Source organism: Pseudopipra pipra, chromosome 17 (assembly GCF_036250125.1).
Source record: "Pseudopipra pipra isolate bDixPip1 chromosome 17, bDixPip1.hap1, whole genome shotgun sequence".
Lineage (NCBI taxonomy): Eukaryota > Metazoa > Chordata > Aves > Passeriformes > Pipridae > Pseudopipra > Pseudopipra pipra.
This window is the reverse complement of record NC_087565.1, coordinates 28,522-48,303: the sequence shown is the minus strand read 5'-3', so window position 1 is coordinate 48,303 and position 19,782 is coordinate 28,522. Positions and strand designations below refer to the sequence as shown.

At 51.5% G+C, this 19,782-nt stretch overlaps 2 protein-coding genes across 2 annotated transcripts; one reads left to right on the top strand and one right to left on the bottom strand.

Annotated features, from left to right (window-relative positions):
* Positions 1 to 473: 473 nt before the first annotated feature.
* LOC135423823 (uncharacterized) lies at positions 474 to 3,345 on the bottom strand. The gene has a single exon (XM_064674470.1). The coding sequence runs from the start codon at positions 1,515 to 1,517 to the stop codon at positions 885 to 887; it is 633 nt and encodes a 210-aa protein (XP_064530540.1). The 5' UTR covers positions 1,518 to 3,345; the 3' UTR covers positions 474 to 884.
* A 1,763-nt stretch (positions 3,346 to 5,108) lies between these two features.
* Positions 5,109 to 18,926, top strand: MYBL2 (MYB proto-oncogene like 2). The gene is made up of 14 exons (XM_064673581.1): positions 5,109 to 5,206; positions 5,768 to 5,861; positions 7,013 to 7,084; positions 7,462 to 7,554; positions 9,189 to 9,409; positions 9,567 to 9,723; positions 10,470 to 10,742; positions 11,868 to 12,257; positions 13,845 to 13,984; positions 14,280 to 14,379; positions 15,004 to 15,117; positions 15,682 to 15,798; positions 15,930 to 16,076; positions 18,200 to 18,926. Exons 1-14 carry the CDS (start codon positions 5,187 to 5,189, stop codon positions 18,326 to 18,328), a joined length of 2,067 nt encoding a protein of 688 aa, XP_064529651.1. The 5' UTR covers positions 5,109 to 5,186; the 3' UTR covers positions 18,329 to 18,926.
* The last annotated feature ends 856 nt before the right edge of the window (positions 18,927 to 19,782 follow it).

Genomic DNA, 19,782 nt, shown 5'->3' with positions numbered 1-19,782 from the left:
GGAGCAGAGAGCGAACATCACAGAGGAAACCTTCGCAGCGTGTGGGCAAGTGATGCGGATTAACATACTGCATAAGGCAAGTGGGTGACAGGGCGGGGGTGTCCGGGCCGGTCCCGCCCGTTCCGCGCTCCTAGGCTGTGCTTTCCTGGTACGCCAGGAGAGGGATCCCCAGCCCCGGCCGCGTCTCCGGCCGCGTCTCCGGCCGCTCTCCCGGCGGCCCAGCAGCTATGGCCCAGCCGCCGGAGCCGTGTCCCGGAGCCTCTTCTCCACCAGGACCTGCCCGAGCCCCTCTGCCAGGTAACGGGGGCGGGTGAGGCGGGGGTGGATGATCCCTCTCCCCCGGGCCGCGGGAGCGTCTCCAGAGAGTGCCGCGCTCGCTAAGGTTGTACCAGCAGCCGGCCCTGGGAGTTGAGCGGGGTTCAGCCACAAGCCGGGTGGGCAGTGAGCGCCAAAGGCCAACCACACAGAACATTTGTATCTTTATTGCGTTAGTACAAAAGACAGGGATCCGGGAGGACGGGGAGCCAGCGGCGCTGCTGCCATCAACCACCCAAGCGTCTCTCAACAGCAGTGCCTCAAAGCCCCTCACCCCAGGTGGGCAGATTTAACCTTTCACCAGGTGCTGCCATCAGCACAAGAGCCGCTGGCTCTGGACAGGGCAGGAGGGCTCCGTCTCCTGTGCTGCAGTGTGGATCCGTGCCCCTCTGCAGGCACCCCGCGGTCCACCGTGCTCCAGGCACAGAGCCAGGGCAGCAGCATCACTAAGCCTGGTGCAGAAACACAGGGACAAGGTCAGGATCGCTCAGCAGGGTCTCGGGGGCGGCAGACCTGCGCATCAGCACAGAGTTGCTTCTTGAAGGCACCAGGCCAGGCCAGGGGAATCACTACAGATGTCTGACATCCAGGGGTGGCGTGTCCAGTTTGGAGCATCCCAGTAACCTTAACTCCTCAGTGCTCACATCAAGGGACAGGCTGATGTCCAGAGGGGATTTTATTGATGAGATCTCCCACCTGGGTGCTGGCACATTCCCAAGGACAGAGAGGTCTCTGAGGAGCTCGGAGCTCCTGTAGAGCAGACTCTCTAGTGGTTTGGGGTGCTTGTCTTTCTTGTGAGGTGTTGAGGTGTTCTGCGATGCTATGTCCATGAGGCAGCCAGGTCTGCTGGAGTCTTCACAAGGCAAACCAGACAGCTCCAAGGTGGCCTGGCCCTGGTGGGCCTTGCAGAGGCAGACAAGACTAAGGTCAGAGATGCCTTGAGTCAGGCTGTGAAGGTCAGTCTTCACACAGCTGCTCAGAGACTCTGACTGCTTGACAACACAGAGAGAACTGCTTTTTGCTGTGCTGTCCAAGTCCATGAGAAGCTCCCAGGTGTCTGATTTAGAGGCACTGCTAGAGTCCATGCAATAATTCTGGACAGGAGAAGAATGGGTATGGCTGAAGGCCCTGGCCACAAAGCCATTTTCTAGGATTTCCTTTATGGTCAAGATGCTGGAACCATGCCTCTGTGTGGACAGCATGGTGCAGAATCCCACCACTGCCAGGTTTATGGAGACCAGGTTTTCCTATCAGAACAAACATGTTACTGTTCAATATTGTTCACTAGTGAATTGCAGACTTAGAGTAGCGAGACAGCTCTCGACAAAATCCTGTCTCAGTCTTGCAAGGAGCTGTGTGGGATCCAGGACAGGTAGGAGAGCATCCAGCCTGTCACTGTCTTCTAGAGCAAAACAGTTGCACCATAGCCTGTTTGTTGCCCAGAGGTCACCGTGAAGCCTCCTTAGAGTTGTGTTCATTTGGCCTCAGCCTGTCTATCACTCTTAGCTTTGTGTAGGGCATAGAGGGACTCAGGAAACCTCTCCGTCTGTTAGCTGTACTAAGATGGATCTGGTTTTCCTGAGAAATAAGATATTTTATCCTCATTCCTTAAGTCAGTGAGCCATTAAACCACTAGATTTGAGCCTCTTGGAGAGGGAGGCACTAAAGCCAGGCTCTGGTTAGGATTGAAGAAGTTGAGGAGCACCTCTCATCTTGTCTTTAGTCCCACATGCAGTAACCCTCACCACCAGCTCAGCCAGCAGTTGACTTCCAGCCACCCCCAGAGGGAACAGGGCAGGTCAGGGAAGGAGAAGGCACTTACTATGGTCTGAAACCATTTTTATACTGAAAACATTAAAAACAGAGCTAAAAAGCTCCTGAATTTACTGTAAAATGGAACTGTATCGTCGGTCTAGAAGGAAAGTCTTCTTTAAGAGACTAAAAAAACTTTTTCCTTAAAGATGATTTCAACAAATTAGTATGTAAGAAATAAAGGAGACAATAAGAGGATAGACTAAAAAAACACTACTTACCTTCAGCTTCTACAGAGATCCCTTAAAAGGCTTGAGCCTTTTTTACCAGTATTACTTATAGCGGTTTTATAGTTCTGGTAGTTAATTAACAGGCTAATTTTCTAATTAAGCCAGTTTGGGAGAGGGAGGGGTTTTTGTTTCCCTCTTTTTAAACACAGGGCTAGTGATGCTGGGTCATGGCTGACTGCTGGAGGTACATTGGGGTCTGTAAGGGCTGGATACCTTGTCAGTGGGTAACTCTAGAGAGCAAAGGGGTGTTTGCAGGACACATGGAGCCTTCCTACTTGGACCCAGTGCAGGGTCCCCAATAAGGTGACAGCTCTTTCAACTTTTGCCTTGTTTGTTGTGATATCATGGCTAGGCTTTGCGAATGAAGATTTGGGAAGGGGTCTACCCACATTTGCTACAAGCATGCTGGTGGCTAAAGAGGCCAATGCGAGATAGACAAGATCGGTTGCAAAAGGCACAGCAGAAAGGCTCTTTCGATGGTACCGGCAGGATACGATTCTTTCCGCATTGTCTTTTCAACAGTGATCCTGAGTGCGTTCTCAAAGGAAGCAGCGGCGTTACAGATGGTGTGTCTCCAGACCTCCCGATTGGAGGCCAGGGTAGACCAGCGATGAAGATCAATGTGGCCAAGGTTGAGATGTTGCTTCAGGGAGTCCTTGTATCTCCTCTTCAGGGCTCCTCTCTTGCGGCAGCCGGTGGCAAGTTCACCATAGAGCACGATCTTAGGGAGGCGGTGGTTGGTCCTTCATCCTGGAGACGTGCCCTGCCCAGCACAGCTGTGTTCTCAGCAACATGGCCTCAATACTCGTAACTGCTGCCTGTTCTAGAACAGACGTATTAGTCACATAACCTGACCAGTGGATGTTTGGGATTGTACGGAGGCAGCGCTGATGGAAGCGTTCGAGGAGTCGCAGGTGGTGGCGGTAGATGACCCATGATTCGGATCCATATAAAAGAGTAGACAGCATAATGGCTCTGTAAACACTGATCTTTGTACTTTTCTTCAGGTGTTTATTTCGCCAAACTCTTTTATAGAGTCTTCCAAAAGCTCTATATGCCTTTGCTAATCTGTTGTCTGTCTCTCTGTCAATCTTACTGTCTGAGGAGATGAGGCTACCTAGGGAATTAAACTGCTGAACTGATTTGAGCTCTGATTCGCCAATGGCAATATGGGGATGATGGTGGGGATATGGTGGAGGCTGATAGAGAACTTCTGTCTTCTTCAAGCTGACTTCCAGCCCAAAAAGCTCGGCAGCCTCAGTAAAGCAGGATGTTAAACGCTGCAGAGCTACTTCTGTGTGAGCGACGAGGGCGGCGGCATCAGCATAAAGCAGCTCCCTTAAACCATCTTGTTGTGATATACTGGTCAGGAATATCCATGTGCACAGACTCAGCACAGATGCTATAAATAGTATATGTTGCAGCATTTGTTCAAGGCCCTCAGGAACATGGTGGGATTACTGGTGCTGTTCTGTGCAGGGCCAGGAGTTGGACTTGGATGGTGGTGGGTCCTTTCCAGCTTAAAATGTTCCATGATTCTGTAACGTGTGGGCACTGGCTGTGGGTGTGCTCTGTGTGCACAGCTGTGAGAGCAGCAGGAATCTGGTATGCAGGTGTAGAGCCCTAATGTGTTCATGCCCTGCTGTCCCCAGGGCAGGAATCTGGGATGCAGTGTGACAGTGCTGCTGCCTGGCCAGGGAGCAAATCCGGGTGTTGCATGCCAGCCCCTCTGTTACCTCCTGGGAAGCATCAGACCTGCACTCCCCAGGTGACCCCACAGCACACCCCGGAGCCAGACAGGCTGCAAGGGCAGCATGGTGATTGAATTGAATTTTGTGAGTTTTTTGCCCAGCTGCGAGGGTCCCATGTCCCAGGGTTGGTGAGGTATGAGGTGAGCATGGCAGGACTCTGGCAGCAGCCAGTTCCTTCCTGGAGCCAAGCACAGTCCTAAGGGCTCTTGGGGCACCCCCAACCACACATAGCCACATCCTGTGGGAGTGTGTAGAATGTTAAGGGGTTAAAGATCATCTAGTCCCAACCCCTCCTGCCATGGGCAGGGACACCTCCCACTAGATCAAATTGCTCAAGGCCTTATCCAACCTGGCCTTCATCACTTGCAGTAATGGGGCAGCCACAGTTTCTCTGAGAAACCTGTGCCAGGGCCTCACCCCCCCTCACAGGGAAGAATTTCTTCCTAATATCTAACCTAAATTTCTCCTCTGTCAATTTGTACCCACTCCTCCTTGTCCTGTCACTAGGTTCCTGATGAAGGGTCCCTCTCCAGCCTCCCTGTAGGCCCCTTCACACACGGGAAGATTGCTCTGAGGTCTCCACACAACCTTCCCTCCTCCAGGCTGAACAGCCCCAACTTTCTCAGCCTGTTTCAGGGAGAGGTGATCCGGGGGCGGGTGTCTGTGTGTGATCCTCTTGCCCCGCGCTCAGAGCTGCTGCTGCAGTGTGTGGGGGGGTGGATGCGGGGAGTCTCAGTGGTCCCGGGTCAGTGCGGTGTTGGATGCGGAGGGGCCCGGGTGGGTGCGGTGACGGGTATACGGGGTCCCGGGGGTCCCAGATCGGTGCGGGGTCGGTGCAGCGGTTGATGCCGGTGGTGCCGGGTCGGTCCCGGGGGCGGATGCCAGCGTTCCCGGGTGGATGCAGGTCCCGGGGGAGGGGCGGACGGGCGCCCTCCCGCGCGCGCCTCTTTGTGCGGGCGGGAGGCGCGGGGCGCATGCGCGGCCCGGCCCCGGGCGGGGGGGCACCGTTGGCGCGAGATAGGAAAGTGCCGCCGGTGCCGCGCTCCGGCCCCGCTCCCGACCTCGGCCCGGCCCCGCCATGGCCCGCCGCACCCGCGGGTGAGTGAGCGCGGCCCCCGACGTGCCTGGGCTCCTCGTGCCGGCTCCGCGGAACATCCCGCAGGCTCCTGCTGGCCGCCCGTTCCCGCTCTCAGGCCGGACAGCGGGATGCGCGCAGGGCGGCGGCCCCGGGATCCCCGCGCTGAACGGTCCCAGGGGCTCCACCTGGGCCTGGGTTTGCTCTCTTGGAGCCCTTGGGCTGCTCCCCCGCACCGCCCGGCCGGCGCTGCCCACTCCCTTCGTTCCAGCGATCCCGGAGGTGGGGAACTGGAATGGGGGAATGGTGCTAGCCCCCTCAGATGCAAAGTCCTCCCCGAGGGACAGAGGGAGCAGAAATGAAGAGAAACGCTCCTTGCCCTGCTCTGGGCAGCATGAAAGTTACTAGCAGCCGCCAGAGCCCAAAGCTGAGGGTCTCCTTTAAACCTGGGGTCTCTGGACGGATGTTGAGGCTCAGTGCTGAAAGGGACAGATCTGGAGTTCCGCTCTGCATGGTGGGGCTTGCTCCCTCTCCTGCGTTTTCGTCAGAGCTGGAAGTTATAATCTTCATTTTTTTATTTCTAGTGAGGACCAAGATGAGCTGCGCTACCAGGATACCGAATCGGATGTGCCAGAGCAGCGGGATGGCAGGTGCAAAGTCAAGTGGACCCAAGAAGAGGTGAGTGAGAGCCCAGAATTTGCCGAGAGAGGTGTTTTGGGGTGGGCATCTGGCCTGGCACCCTGGGCTTCGGTGACTCCACCCTAGTTCTTACCTGCTGACTATGACCCCACCTCCTGCTGTCTTGCTACTGGAGAAGACCATGTGTCTTTTATTCTGATCTGAGGTCTGAATGAGGCTCAGAGTTCAGGGGAGTTTAAAGTGCAGCCTGAAGAGCAAGAGCTCTAACCTCTTTAGCTTAAGCACGTGAGTCCTCAGCGAGGCATCCTCTGCCTGCAGCACTCATGTGAGCAAAGAGGGATTCCAGAGGATGGATGAGGCCTCCAACAAGCTGAATTGTGCAATGTTCTCCTTTTTCTCTAGCAAAAGCAGGGAGTACTGAAACTGTTGGAATCATGGCTTAGTCATCCTGGCTAAGAGCATGAAATTAGTTGGGATATTCACTTCCCTCCTCCCAGTTCCTCCATCATTTTTGTTCTCTATGAAAACTACAAGATGTCCTATCTCCCTGGGGTTTGGACACTGAGTAAGGTGGTCTTTGTGGAGAGTTCAAAGCCCTGGGCTCATGCTGGGCAGGGAATAATGTCATGCCTGTTTGCCCATCCAGAGCTCACAGACAAGGACCCCTATAACAGGCTTTTTCTGAGCTGTATGAGTACACACATTCAGGCTATAAGCAGGGATCGTGGAAGAGATGCTGTAGAGCCCTGTAGCACCGAAAGACAGAAGACCACCAGGCTAGTGATGATACACTTCAACCAGTCAGCTTTCCTGGCCAGGCAAAACCAGTGGCTGAGCTGGGAGATGGACTATCTGATCAGGGGTGCACTGGGGCTGGATAAGCAGGCCCTTGGCCACAGGGTTAGAACCAGACTGTACTGGAACAGAGCTGAGCTCTTGTTTTGTATTCAGTGTATTAGCTTGTCCTAGTACAGAGCCCAGAACCAAAGTCTGTTCCAGTTGGCTCTGTATGCTGGAATGCTGTTAAAGGCTTGTGTGAGCTACTTTCCTCCCCTGAACACAGAATGCCAACAAAACCTTCTTGGCTGTTCAAAATATCTAGCTTGTTCTCTTGATGCCATCAGCCATGGGGTGCCTCTGGCATCTGTTCCCTCAGTATATCTGAAAGCGGGTGTCTTTGTTCTTTGCAGGATGAGCAGCTGAAGATGTTAGTAAGCCACTATGGGCAGAATGACTGGAAATTCCTGGCCAGTCACTTTCCTGTAAGTGACCCCTTGCCCAGCTGGGAATCACAGAGTTTGCATGTTGCTTCTTCTCCTTGTGCTGGTTCTCTGTGTCTGTGCAGTGGGACTGTTCTGTGACAGCAGCTCCAGGCTGTGAAATGGGGCTGCTTCAGGGCAGGGAGACATTGTACAGAGGGCTTTCCAGGGTGAGTCTGTTGGAGCTGGGGTGAGAAATTGAGGTTCCTGTCCCTGTGCCCAGTGCCCTGGGTCTAGGGTCTTAGTATGTATTTTCCATGTGCTTCTGCAGGTTTTCTGTGGGACAGCCTCTGTGTATGGGGACTGCTACTGCCTTTGGAGATTTTTGGGCTTTTGGAGCCTCCAGTCTAACACAAGGCTGTTCTCCTTCCTTTTCCCAGAACCGCAGTGATCAGCAGTGTCAGTACAGGTGGCTGAGAGTGTTGAATCCAGACCTGGTTAAGGGCCCTTGGACCAAAGAAGAGGACCAAAAGGTAAGTCAGGGCCAAGAGGACCAGAGTGTTTGGACTGTCTCTGTCTGCAGAGAGGGTGGAGGAGTTAGACCCTCAGATCTTGTGGTAAACTATGTGTAATTCTTCTCACTGAGGGATACCTGTGAGAGCAGCACTGTCTGACCTGCTCTGAGCAGCCTGGGCAGCCATGGTTGTGATGTGCAGGAGCAGCTCTAGGCCTCTTCAGGTAAACACCTTCTCCCTTTCACACAGGGAATTAATTCATCTCTGTGCTGGCAGGTCTCCACCTGGCCTGGCCAGGTTGGATTCAAGAGAAAATAAAACTGGCATTTCCGCTGCCACAGTAGGCAGGCTGGAGTGGATGTCTGGGGTTGGCTGGGTAAATCATGACTTTTGTGAGCCTGTTTCTCTGCTATTTGCAGAGTGAGCTAAGAGGGGCCAACTCAGACTCGTCGTCTTGATGTACTTAAGAAAAGTTGGAATAAATTCCAACTTCTACCAAGGTTTTCTGCTACAAAATATCATAGCCTGGCAGATTCTCTGTAACACTTTTGCTCCCTCATTTCTTTTGGTCCCATTACTTTATGTCAAGCATGTCCCAAGGGAACTTCTTGTTATGTCCTCCCACCTTACAGCAGAGCAGTTGTTGCCTGATTTCCCCTTCCCTTTGTATTGTCCAGACTCTACCAGCCTACCCATCCTGGCCAAGCTGGGCTCCAGCTCTCTCCTCCCAACCCTGCGCATTGCTTTGCCCCAGCTCCTTGGCCTGTGCCTCAGTTTGGCACCTTTGGCCCATTTGTCTGTGCTTGACAGACAAGGGTCTGCAGTAGGGACATTTGTGCTATGCCAAGAGCACTGAGCATCACCTCTCTACCTGCACCTTTCAGCTGAGCACAGCTGGCCAGGGTGGAAATGTACTTTGAAAACTCTTCAGCTAGGATTTTGGTAGGCTGAACATTGCAGGAAGTAGATGGTTTCATCCTGACTGTGCCCTGGACGTTGTAGGGGCTCGGAACAGTTTCTGTGCCCAGAAGCATTTGCATTGAGGCTCAGGCAGAAGTGACAAAGCCCTGGGTGAAGGGGAAGAGGCAAAGTGGATGGCTTTTAAGTGAACGTGGCTTATTTAGGCTTTGAAGGTCTCCCTGAGTGTGTGCTGGTGCTAGCAGAGCATGGACCTGCAGCCCTGGCATGTCCTGGCTGTAGCACACTGGGAAAGGGAGTAGCAGACCAGTGCAGAGCTGATGGGGACTGTTGTCATGCAGGCAGGTCTTCAGAAGCAGGGAGGGCAGAGGAGCCTTCGAGCAGGTGGGACTTGGCCCTTTCTCAGAAATGGGCATGTTTCTCAGTCTGGGCCCCTTTGCCTCTGGTGCACCTGCCAGTCTCCACCTCATCTTCTTGAAGTGGTCATCTGCATTCACAGGTGCCCTGTGTCTGCATGGAAACAGCCTCTTACAGAAATTTGGCAGAATCATTGCTCTCGTGAGGGTTGGTACACCTGACTGTCCATGCTGGATCCCTCCAGCTTTTCCTCCTAAGGGGCCCTTGTCTGTCCTTAACTAGTCCCAAGAGAGCTGAAGAGCAAAGCCTGAAGATGAGTGTATTGACCTTCCTCTCCTTTCTTCCATGTCTTTATTTCCCTCCCTCTCTCTTCAAAGGTAATTGAACTGGTTAAAAAATATGGCACCAAACAGTGGACCCTGATAGCCAAGCACCTGAAAGGGCGGTTAGGGAAGCAGTGCCGGGAACGCTGGCATAACCACCTGAACCCTGAGGTGAAGAAGTCCTCCTGGACAGAGGAGGAGGATCGTATAATTTTTGAGGCCCACAAGGTCCTGGGGAATCGCTGGGCGGAGATTGCCAAGCTGCTGCCTGGGAGGTAGGACCTCTTTGCTCACTGCTGCCTTCCCAGCTGGGTGGCCCATGGAGATCCATGTGTTAGGCTCCCGGGAGGGGCTGGGGAGTGTGTTGGAACTGTTAGCTGTGCTTTAGAGCTGCTATAAATGGTGATTTGTTTTCTTCTGCTTTTTCTGCAGGACCGACAATGCTGTGAAGAATCACTGGAACTCCACCATCAAGCGGAAGGTGGACACGGGAGGCTTTCTCAATGAAACTAAGGAGTCCAAGTCACTGTACTTGCTCGTGGAGGTGGATAACAAGGAGAGACAAAGTCAAATGACACCTGAGAGCCAGGTACTGCACCAGCACTTGCAGCAGGCAAGTGGGTCAGTCCCCTGCTCTGCTAATGTGTTTTGGAGCTGTTCATCCACCCTCTGCTGCCTCATGCTACCTTTGCTGTAGCCTAGTGTCTGTCTAGACTGACTGTGCCTTCTCCAGCCTTTTCCAAGAGACTGACTCTTGGGAGATCTCTCCCTCCGGGAGCTAGAGGTGTGATGGGAGCCCAAGTGTGTCATATGCTAGAGCTGTTATCTTGCCAGTCTGAGCATCAGGTCTGTCTTGGACGCTGAAGGTTCTTTTGGCTTTGTTGTGCTGTTGCTGGTAGGAAAAGGAGGCTGCTCTAGACAGTGTGTGTGGGGGAGCATGGTGAAGAGATACTGTGTTTCTTTCCTCTAAAAAAGGAAGCAGGGAAGGACACCAAATTATTGTGTTCACGAAGAAAGCATGTGGTTTTTGAAGGCAGGCTCTTGGAAAATAGGAAATGCAGAACTTGTGCTACCTGTTCAGCCTATGTTCAGTTTTCTCCTGGGGTACTGTTAAGAGAAATCTTCAATTAAATAGTCCTGTGCTTGTTATGTTGCATGGACTCCTGCTCAGGTAGTGTATGGGACAGAGCAGTGAGGGAGAATGGGGATGTGAAATTGAATGGCAGATAGGAAACCTGAATGTGTACAGGGACTCTTGCTCTTTGTACCCAAGACTTGCCGTTGTTCCTTTGTTTTCTACTAATATCTGGACTTTCTTTGCTTGTATGTGTGAAGAATGTCCTGCCGAACTGGCCAGTGGATATCTCTGAGATAAAAGAAGAAGATGTCAGTGACGAGGAGGTGACGGGTGTACAGGAGTTGCCCTCGGAGCTGCCAGTGGCAGAACTGGCAGAGCAGAACATGGAGGGAACTCCAGAAGAGGCAGCAGTGCCTGAGGATGCCACTTCGTTCGTCGAATCACCCTACAAGTGGGTTGTCGAAGCTGCCAACTATTTGTACCCAAGTTGTGTGCCAGCCTTCAATGAAGCTCTGGACATGATTGAATCTGTAAGTAACAGTCCCTTGCTCCCCCAAGGGAGACTGACTTTATCCTTCATCCTTGAATGAACTTACCAAGTCCCCTTGCTCATCACCATGGGTGGCCTGAGGAGGGCTGGGTCTTAGGTGAGTGTCCTTGTGCATGGGCTCTGCTGGTGTGGGAGGCTGTAGGTGCTGGCAAATCTGATTTCAAATCCTTCTTTATTGGCCAGAGTGTCCCCAGCACTCATTTTCATAATGGTTCAGCTCATGCTTATTGGCTTTTCTTTCCTCCTGTCATGGGATGGGATGGGACAGGACTGACTGGGAATAAGCCAAGCCCATTTGTACTACGGAGGACAGACCCTTTCATGCCGGCATATGGTCACCGTTTGTTTTCAGTGGAAGTAGCTTCACTGAAACTAGCAATTTTGGGCCAGTCAAGCACTGCTGATGTCTGCTGGGTGACAGAGGCACACCAGGGTGGGAGGCTGGCTAGAATCAACAGGGCACTTTGCTGCCACCAGAGGAAAGTGCCTCTGCAGCCCCCAGCCTGCCTGAGGAGCTTATGAGCTGATTATCCATGAAGGATCCACTTTGCCTGTGTATAGGAAGACAGTCTGTGCCCGAGGCTTAGCAGCCCATATGTGGGTCCTTGTATGGTACTGGGTGTTGGTGGGATGGAGCTGTGAAGCAACTCATCTCTGAACTGGTTTGGTTCTGCTTTCAGCAGTGCAGAGCCCTGTGTCCAGCTCTATCGATGTGCCCAAGACTGTGGTTTGCTGTTGGGTGACAGTCACTTCATTCAGCCCCTGTCTCCAGACCTCTCCCCAGCTGCTTTTTTTGTTCCCTCTCTGGAGGGGTGCAGCTGTTTGTGCGGCTGTGCTGTGAACCAAGCTGGGAAACCAATCTTGCAGAAACAGAAAAACCTGCCTGTGCACAAACAGCAGCTTTCAGCTGGGTCAGTGCCCTGGTCTGGCTTCCAGCTGTGCCTACAGCAGAGGGGAGGAGGGCTGGAGCTCTCCTAGCCAGGCTCCTTCCAAAGCTTGGTGCCATCACACACTTACTTCACCTCCTAGTTCAAATTTGCGTCTTCACCCGTTGGCTGCTCAACTTCGCTGCTGGGCTGCCGCTGATGGTTTCCCTTGTGTGCAGGACCCAGACGGTGGGTGGTGTGACCTGACCCAGTTTGACCTGCCTGAGGAACCTTCTGCCAGTGGCAGCAGCAGCAACAACAGTCCCATGAGGCCAACGCTGAGTGAGGCTGCGCCATCCCTGCCCAGCATGACCGAGTACCGCCTGGATGGCCACACCATCTCCGACCTGAGCAGGAGCAGCAAGGGAGAGCTCATCCCCATCTCCCCTCATGCTGAGGGGAGCTTTGGCACCCCACCCTCAGTGCTGATGAGGCAGAAGAAGAGGAAGATCTCCCTCTCCCCTGTCACGGAGAACGTCACCAGCACCAGTCTGTCCTTCCTTGACTCCTGCAACAGCATGACCCCCAAGGGCACCCCTGTAAAGACACTGCCCTTCTCTCCATCTCAGGTATAGGGAAACAGCAGGGCCCAGTCTGTGCTCCTCTGCCTGGGCTTGGGCCTGAGCTAATAAGCGTGTTCATGCTCTGTCTTCTTGTCCTAATGCCATGTATTCCCATCAGCTCTGCCAGCTTTGAATGTCTCTCCTGCCTTGAATGAGACAGTGCCAGTGTGCAGGGTGTATCCCTTTGCTAAAGCAAGCCACAGAACTGGGTTCTGGCACTGCTTGTCTTCAGTGCTGCCCTTCCTTTGGGAGCAGCAGACCGCGTTTGCCTTTGGGAGTGCTTGCAGCCTCAGAAAAGCCCAGCTACACTGTGTGAGAGGCAGGTCACTGTGGAGAAGCACCACTGTGTGGATGGATCTCCATGCCTGCCCATGCTGTAGAGTACACTGCTTCTGTCCCCAGGGCATTGCTGCCCCAGCTGTGGGTAGCAGAGTGGCAGCAGTGAAAATTTGCTTTCCCCGTTTGTTTGCAGTTCAGTCACTCAGGCAGGCTGGGCAGCAAACACCTTGACCAGACCTCGGCGTTTCTGTGCTTGGGAAAATGCTCCTGGGCTTGTCTTTGTTGCAAAAGGGCCTTGGGGTCTTTTGACCTGTGTCGTGACTCTTACGGTGTCCACATGCTTGCGCACACGTAGTCTCCAACATACATCACCTTAGGGCACTGCGATAGTCAAACCCAGTAGTCTCTCATATCTGAAAGTGATGGAGTCCTGCTTATAAAACAGAATAAAGTCTGCTGTGTTTTCCAGCACAGTTCCCACAGCAACTTTGCTCAGATTCTTTGTCTACCTGTGCCCTCCAGGCCTTTATTCCTGCAGCCCTGGATGCACATGAGAGAGCACCACAGGACAGTCCAACATGCAGGTTCAGGTTGGCCTTGAATGCAAGGCTAACAAGGACTGGGAAATCAGATCAGGATCTGAAATATTTAACTTCGCTCAGTGTAAATGACAGGAAGGTCTGGAGTGAATTTGAGAAGGCAATGGCCATGTCCTGCCTCTTGGGCTGAGCTTCAGCCATCAGTGAATGTCACGAACACAGCTCTTCTGTCCTGATAGATTCTTGGGCACAAACCTCATTCCTTTTTTGAGTAAAGCTGTCACTTATTAGCTGTTATGAAGTAAAATCCTAGCAGAGATGAGAGAGTGTGTAGTCTTCTTGCAGTTTAGGCTGAAAGCAGCTCAATGCAAAACTTGTTAACTTGTACACTTTGTGTTACATGGTCTTCCCTCATGTTTGCTAACCTGAGGTTGGAATAGACCTTTGGTGAGCTGGAATTACTGGTGCAAGGAGAGACTTCTCTCCCACACTGTAACTGGTAGTTGTAGTAGTTGTATCAGCTCATCCCTTACGGGAAGTAAATAACCTTTATAGGTGTGAGGCACCTTCTGGCAACTTTCACATGTGTGTCCATGTACAGAACTGTATGAGTCCATAAGTCATCCTGGTTTACACTGGGACAGCTGCTCAGAATGGGAGTGTTGTCCATACTTCAGATTTTCTCTCCCTACTGAGGAAAAAGTAGTGCCTTGTGATGTGATGCTGGGATGCTTGAGACTGACTGTGTTCATTTTTTCTTTCCTGTGCTGTTCAGTTCTTAAACTTTTGGACCAAACAGGATACACTAGAACTGGAGAACCCATCCCTGACCTCCACACCTGTGTGCAGCCAGAAAGTGATTGTCACCACCCCACTGCACAGGGACAAGACCCCTCTGCCCCAGAAGAACTTAGCGTAAGTCCTTTCTTCCTCCTCTTCCCTGAGCAGAGTCCTTTTCCAGACAGGAAACTGGTTCAATTCAAACATACCTCTCAGTACTTGACACTACTAAGAGAGGGGCAAGGCAGGCTGGGGATTTCCTTAAATTAGTGGTTCTCTCCCAAAACAGCTCCACTCTGAGCTGCAGGGAGCAAGTGCCCAGGCTGACTGGGGCCACAGCCAAGTGTTGTGCTCAGCTGCTGGGTGGATTGTTGCCTTCTGTGGGTTACAGCAGGTCTGATCCCTTCTCTTTCTCCCTCTCTGCTTTCAGGTTTGTCACACCAGATCAGACGTATGTGGTGGACAACACGCCTCATACTCCCACGCCTTTCAAAAATGCCCTGGAGAAATATGGACCAATTAGACCTCTGGTAATCATTGGGCAGGGCTGTGGCTTGCAGGTGGCAGAAGCATGATAGGGCATGGGGCAGGTTGCAGCAGAGCCATGAACCAGCTCTTATCTGTGCCAGAACAAAGTGCAGTTTGGTAGTGCCAGGCTGAGATGGGAGGGGACCTTGTCATGATGATCATTTCATTGTAAGTAGCCACAGGACTGTTAGTTCCTCTGGAAACCAGCTAAAAATGCCAAAACCTGCCCTTGAATCAGGCTGCAGTGCTTGGCTATGATGACCTTGAGGAAAAGCAAGGAAATGCTCTGCCTAGGCTTCTCTGAGGAACTGCATCTCTGAATGTGGGTGTTGTGGGGATGGTGGTTTCCAGTATCCCAGGCCTTGTGTGCATACTGATCTGCTGATGCCACACTTGGGGTTCAGATGATAAGAGTCTCTCATGCCTAGAGATCCTGGAAATCTGTTAGGCTAGCAGAAAACTTGTCATATCTTTTCCAGCTGGGAAGTAAATTGGAAGTCATCTTTGTGTTTGTCCTCCCACTGTGGTCTCTCCTGACCCCGTTATCCCTTGAGAGAAATACTCGTGAGCCTGCCCAGAATACAGACTTTGACTGCCTTGTGCTCTCTCTGCCTTTTTCACACCAGCCCCAGACTCCTCACCTGGAAGAAGACTTGAAAGAGGTGCTCCGAAGTGAAGCTGGCATCGAACTCATCATAGAGGATGAGGTGAAGCCTGAGAAACAGAAAAGGAAACAAGGGGTGAGCTGATTTTGCATCCAGTACCTGCTGCTGAGCTGCCCTCTGCTGTTAGGGGGTGTTTTGGTTGGTTTTATTCATCTTGTTGTTGATGTCAAAATGTTTTTGGCCCCTTGACCGCTGTCTTTGAATCAGCAAGAGGCACTTGAGGTTAAGGCCTGCTGAAAATACTGCCAGCCATGTCCTGGTTTATACTGAATTCAGGGCTTGCTAGGAGATGCTGTGTTGCTATCCTACTGGAGAGACCCATGGCACGCTTGGAGCTTCTGGGGCACATTGGGCTCCCAGAAGGCTGTGGGCTGGTACGAAGGGTCTGTTGGCTCAGTTTCTTGGTAACCTTCCTACTGAAAGGGTCTTTGTCTTCTAAATTGGTGGCTGCAGGTGCCAGGAAGAGAGCACTGGAAGCTGCTGTGCCCTGTGGTGGGGAAGGCTGCAGCAATCCTTCTTTCTGAGATGCTGGGGCCATGCAGACCCAGGATGACATGGGCTTGGTGTGTACCCTGGGCCCTAAGGATGGCAGTCTTCTGGGTGGATTCATGCTAACACTGTTTTTTCCATGTCCTCCAGTTGCGCAGGAGTCCCATCAGGAAGGTCCGGAAGTCTCTAGCCTTGGATATTGTGGATGAAGATATGACACAAAATCTGCCTGCCCTCCCCAAGACTGTGTGTTTCAAAAGAGCCCAGGTGAGGAGTTCTGCATTCAGAGCAGGGACAGAGCTATGCAGCTGCCTTTGAACAGTCCATGTGAATGTGGATGAAAGTCTGTATTTCTTCTTTCCTTATAGTTTTCCTTTTTTTTTTTTTTGTCTTTTCAGCCTGTGAATTTCCTGTCAAGGTCCCTGAACCTTTCCTCCTCGAGCAGGAAGAACGACAGTCATTTGCTCAACAGAGCTTTCATGCAAGTGCAGCCAGAGAAAATGTCCTACAGGAAAATGCCAAGCCATTTCAGGCCACCAGCACCAGTAAGCCCTGCAACCTCTGCTCTCTCAGCCAAGAGTTCAGCTGCCAGTGCAGCCCTTGTCCCTCCTTGGGAGGAGGAGTGAGGGATGAAGCTCTGAACTACTGCATAGGCACCACTACACATTCAGGGCTGTCCCTGCACCAAGCTTGGGAGATAACAACCAGTACTGTCAAACTACAGCCTCCTTCTGTTTCTTTGCAAACCCACTTTCCTGCTGGGGCTCAAAGCCCTGCAGTTGATCAGAGCTGTGACTCGCTTAGCATGTTTGGCCCTGGATTTCCTCATGGGAATTTGCACCCTACCCCAATCCGTCAGGGAATTTGGATGATTGATCTGGCTCTGAAGTAAACTTTCCTTTTCCCAGTGAGCACTCCTTGGGTGGACAGCAGTAAGCTCATCTTTTTTGTTTCTCAGGGTATGCGACTCTGAAGTGCTATATAAAGCTTAAGCACAAAGGTATTTCTCACCCCTCTGATTTTTAGGGTGTTTCTGGGTGGTGGGGAAGGCTGTGTGCCTTAGCCAGCTTAGGCTGACTTCATCCTACGTTATCCTGAACCCATTGCAGTATGGAGCTCCATCTGACAGGCTACCCTTGTAGCTTGTGCTGAGGTTGGTGCTGTTACAGCAACCCTTTTCCTCAGCTCTGCACAGTTGGATCCAGGTTGTGCTGGAGTCACAGCAGCCTAAAAATGCCCTCTGGGACATAAGCAGATCTCTTTAAAATCTTCACCACTTGCAGGCAGGGTGCATTAGTACAGGGATATCCCTGCTTTGCTGAAAAGTGTGGCTTAGAGAAGGGGATTTGGATCATGATTTTGCAGGTGTTTGCTTGGACCAAGTAATTGGAGCTCTCTAGTAGCTTGAATGAGGATGGAAATACCTGCTGTCCTTAGTGGGGGGGGTGAAACTGCAGCTGGGGGCTCCTGCGGGGATGGTTTCCCACCCCAGAAGAGTCCAGCTGCTATGTTGTCCTCACTGAGCACCATAGCTCAGTCTTCAGGAAGCACTGCAGTGAGCGGGGTTGCACCTGTCCCTGCATTAGAGCTGTCTTGTGGAAACTCTTTCTTCTGAAAGATGAATACTGCTCAGCCAGAATAATTCCTTCTCCTTCCCAAAATAAACCCTTCTTAAAGACTTCCATTTCTCCTCCTGTCCTCAGCAGGGTCAAGTTGTTCCAAGAGCTAATAGATCCATATAAATAAAGCTTTGGGAGTGACTTGAAGGTGGCAGTGCAGCCATTTGTGTGGTAACAGAGTACAGATGTGCAGTGAAATCCCATTGCCCAGAGACAGCAGAGCTGTCTGAGCTGCTCCTGGGCTCTGGGGATTTATTGTGCTGGGCTGGTGGTGCTTGCAGTCAGTTACTTATGAAGGGAGCTCATCCAGCTGTGGGCTGAACCTTCATCAGCCCAAAGCCATGCTGGGGCTGTGTGGAACATTCTCGCTATGAGCAAACACTGAAGCTCAAGCTCTGGTTCTCTGCAGTGCATGTAAACAGGTATTTCCAGTTTAGGGTGTTGAGTGTCTCCTGGCTGCATTTATCAGGAGATTCACAGGGGCTTTCCTGAAGTGCAGAAACACCTTGTGGGTGCCCTTTCTGCATGCAGAGACTGAAGCACACCTTATTTTTGGTTATTCCTCTGTGCTGTGGGACTCTGCCGAAACTGAAGACACCTAATTGCTGTTAAGACTCGTCTTCGATCAGCTAGACCTGGGGTTGAGCAGCTCCTGTAGAAATGGTACTGGTTGGGAATAAACCCCAAAGCTATGCTTGAATTTCTTCCATCGCTGGAATCCCTTCAGGGCTTGTGCTTTGGGGTTTTTGTCTTGAGGCAAGTAAGGAAAAGCCCTGAAAAGGTACGTGAGTTGTCCTGAAATGGAGCACTCACCTGGAAAACTGCTGAACCTTACCCTTAGAAATTACTGCCTGACCCTGTGATGAGTAACTGGTGATGTGCAAGTTCCTCCTGGTTGCAAGATGGGTGCTGAAGTTTGATTTCCCCTAGGTGGTAGCAGATGGTTGATAGGTCTGTTTATTTTTGCAATCTTTTTGAACACGATGTTGACAAGATGTTTGTCCTCTCCCTTAACTCTCTTGCACACATCCTTTCTTTTCCCTCTGCAGATGACCAGGGCTTGGAAAGCAGTGGCCTGTGGTGGAACCCGAGACCAACTCTTCATGCAGGAGAAAGCTCGACAGTTTTTGGGCACGTTGAAACAGAGTCACACATCAAGGACCTTAATCTTATCATGAAGGATTGTTCTGCTTCTTGATTTTATTTTTTAAAACTTTAAATAAGTGGAGGGGGAACTGCAGGAAAAAATATCCTCTGCCAGACCTTAGTGTGTGGGAGTGGATTTTTCTTTTCCTTCTGTTCCCAGATAGATTTATATTGTAACAAACTGGGCTAACTGCTGGCTAGTGTGTGGAATGCAAGCTTTGGGATCATTATCGAAAGGCAAACAAAGGTTGGAGAGATGACAGCAAGACGTCTCCCTGCAAGGCCTGAGTTCTGCAAAAATAGAAGGAGGCAGCTGTGGTCCACCTTGGAGCAGCATGTGCACACTGGCCTCACAGCATCCCTGGATTTCCTCTTGACTGCTCTAGTTCCTCAGGAATGGCTTTTGTGAAGGTTTCTGCGTGCCTTGTGCCTCCCTCCCAGATTTCCCCAGGGGATAGAATTGTCCTCCTTTGTTCAAGGAGGAGGGAGGGCATGGTGCTTTGGGGTGAACTGTGCTGGGAGCTGGCCCCTTGCTCCCGGGGGAGTGCTTTTTTACTGCCATGGCTCCAACTGGGAGTGGCGGGTGCCTCTTCCCAGGACGACTCCTTCAAATAAACAATGGTGCTCACATCCCCCTGTTCCTCAGACTCTGACTCTGCTCAGGGGAGGCTGTGCTGGGGTGGGGAGACGCAAAGTGCTGGTTTTCGTGTGGAATCTTTGCTCTCCTGGCAAGTTGCTGAATTCCTGTTGACTTCTCAGCATAGAAGAGAAAGGACGTTTTCCTCCCCACTCTTAGTAGTTTCATCAGCTGTTTAGAAATTTTAGCTGCTGTCACAGTGTGTTTGAGCTCTGTGTGACTGGGATCTCTGCAGAGCTGCAGGAGTGGATGGAGGCTAGAGAGAGCAGGGGGCTGGGAAAGAGCAACAGGAGTGTGTGATGCCTTCTCTGTTCCCCTTCCTTTTGAGGCCAAAGCTGTATCCATGTAACTATTGTGTGGAAACAGTAGCAGTGTCCTGTTTTAAGATGTAGCCAAGGATGAAATGTGGCCATTTGCAATTGAAAAGGTGCTGAAGAAACAGAACAACACACCAGTTACACCAGAACAGGAAGAGGTTTTGGGGCTGTCCTTGGCCTCTGGCTGGGGTGGCTGAACAGCAAAGATGTGTGGAGGGTCTGTTCACCCCAGTGCTTTTTACCAGGGTCCCTGTCCCCAGTCATTTATTAAACATAATAAATGTCAAAAATATTTATGTGGATTAGTGAGAATAACTTGGATTAAAAAACAATTTTTAAAGTTTGTAATTTATCTTGGAAGTTGTACATATGATCAGCCTGGTTTTAAGTTGTTCCGTAAAAACATTCCTGGTAAGCTACCTTCTTGTTTTTATTGGATTAGTGGGACTCCTTCTAATAAAATATTTGACCATACTAACACCAGGTACTTTCAACTGACACTTTGCAATACAAAGTAAATTTTAAAAAGAAA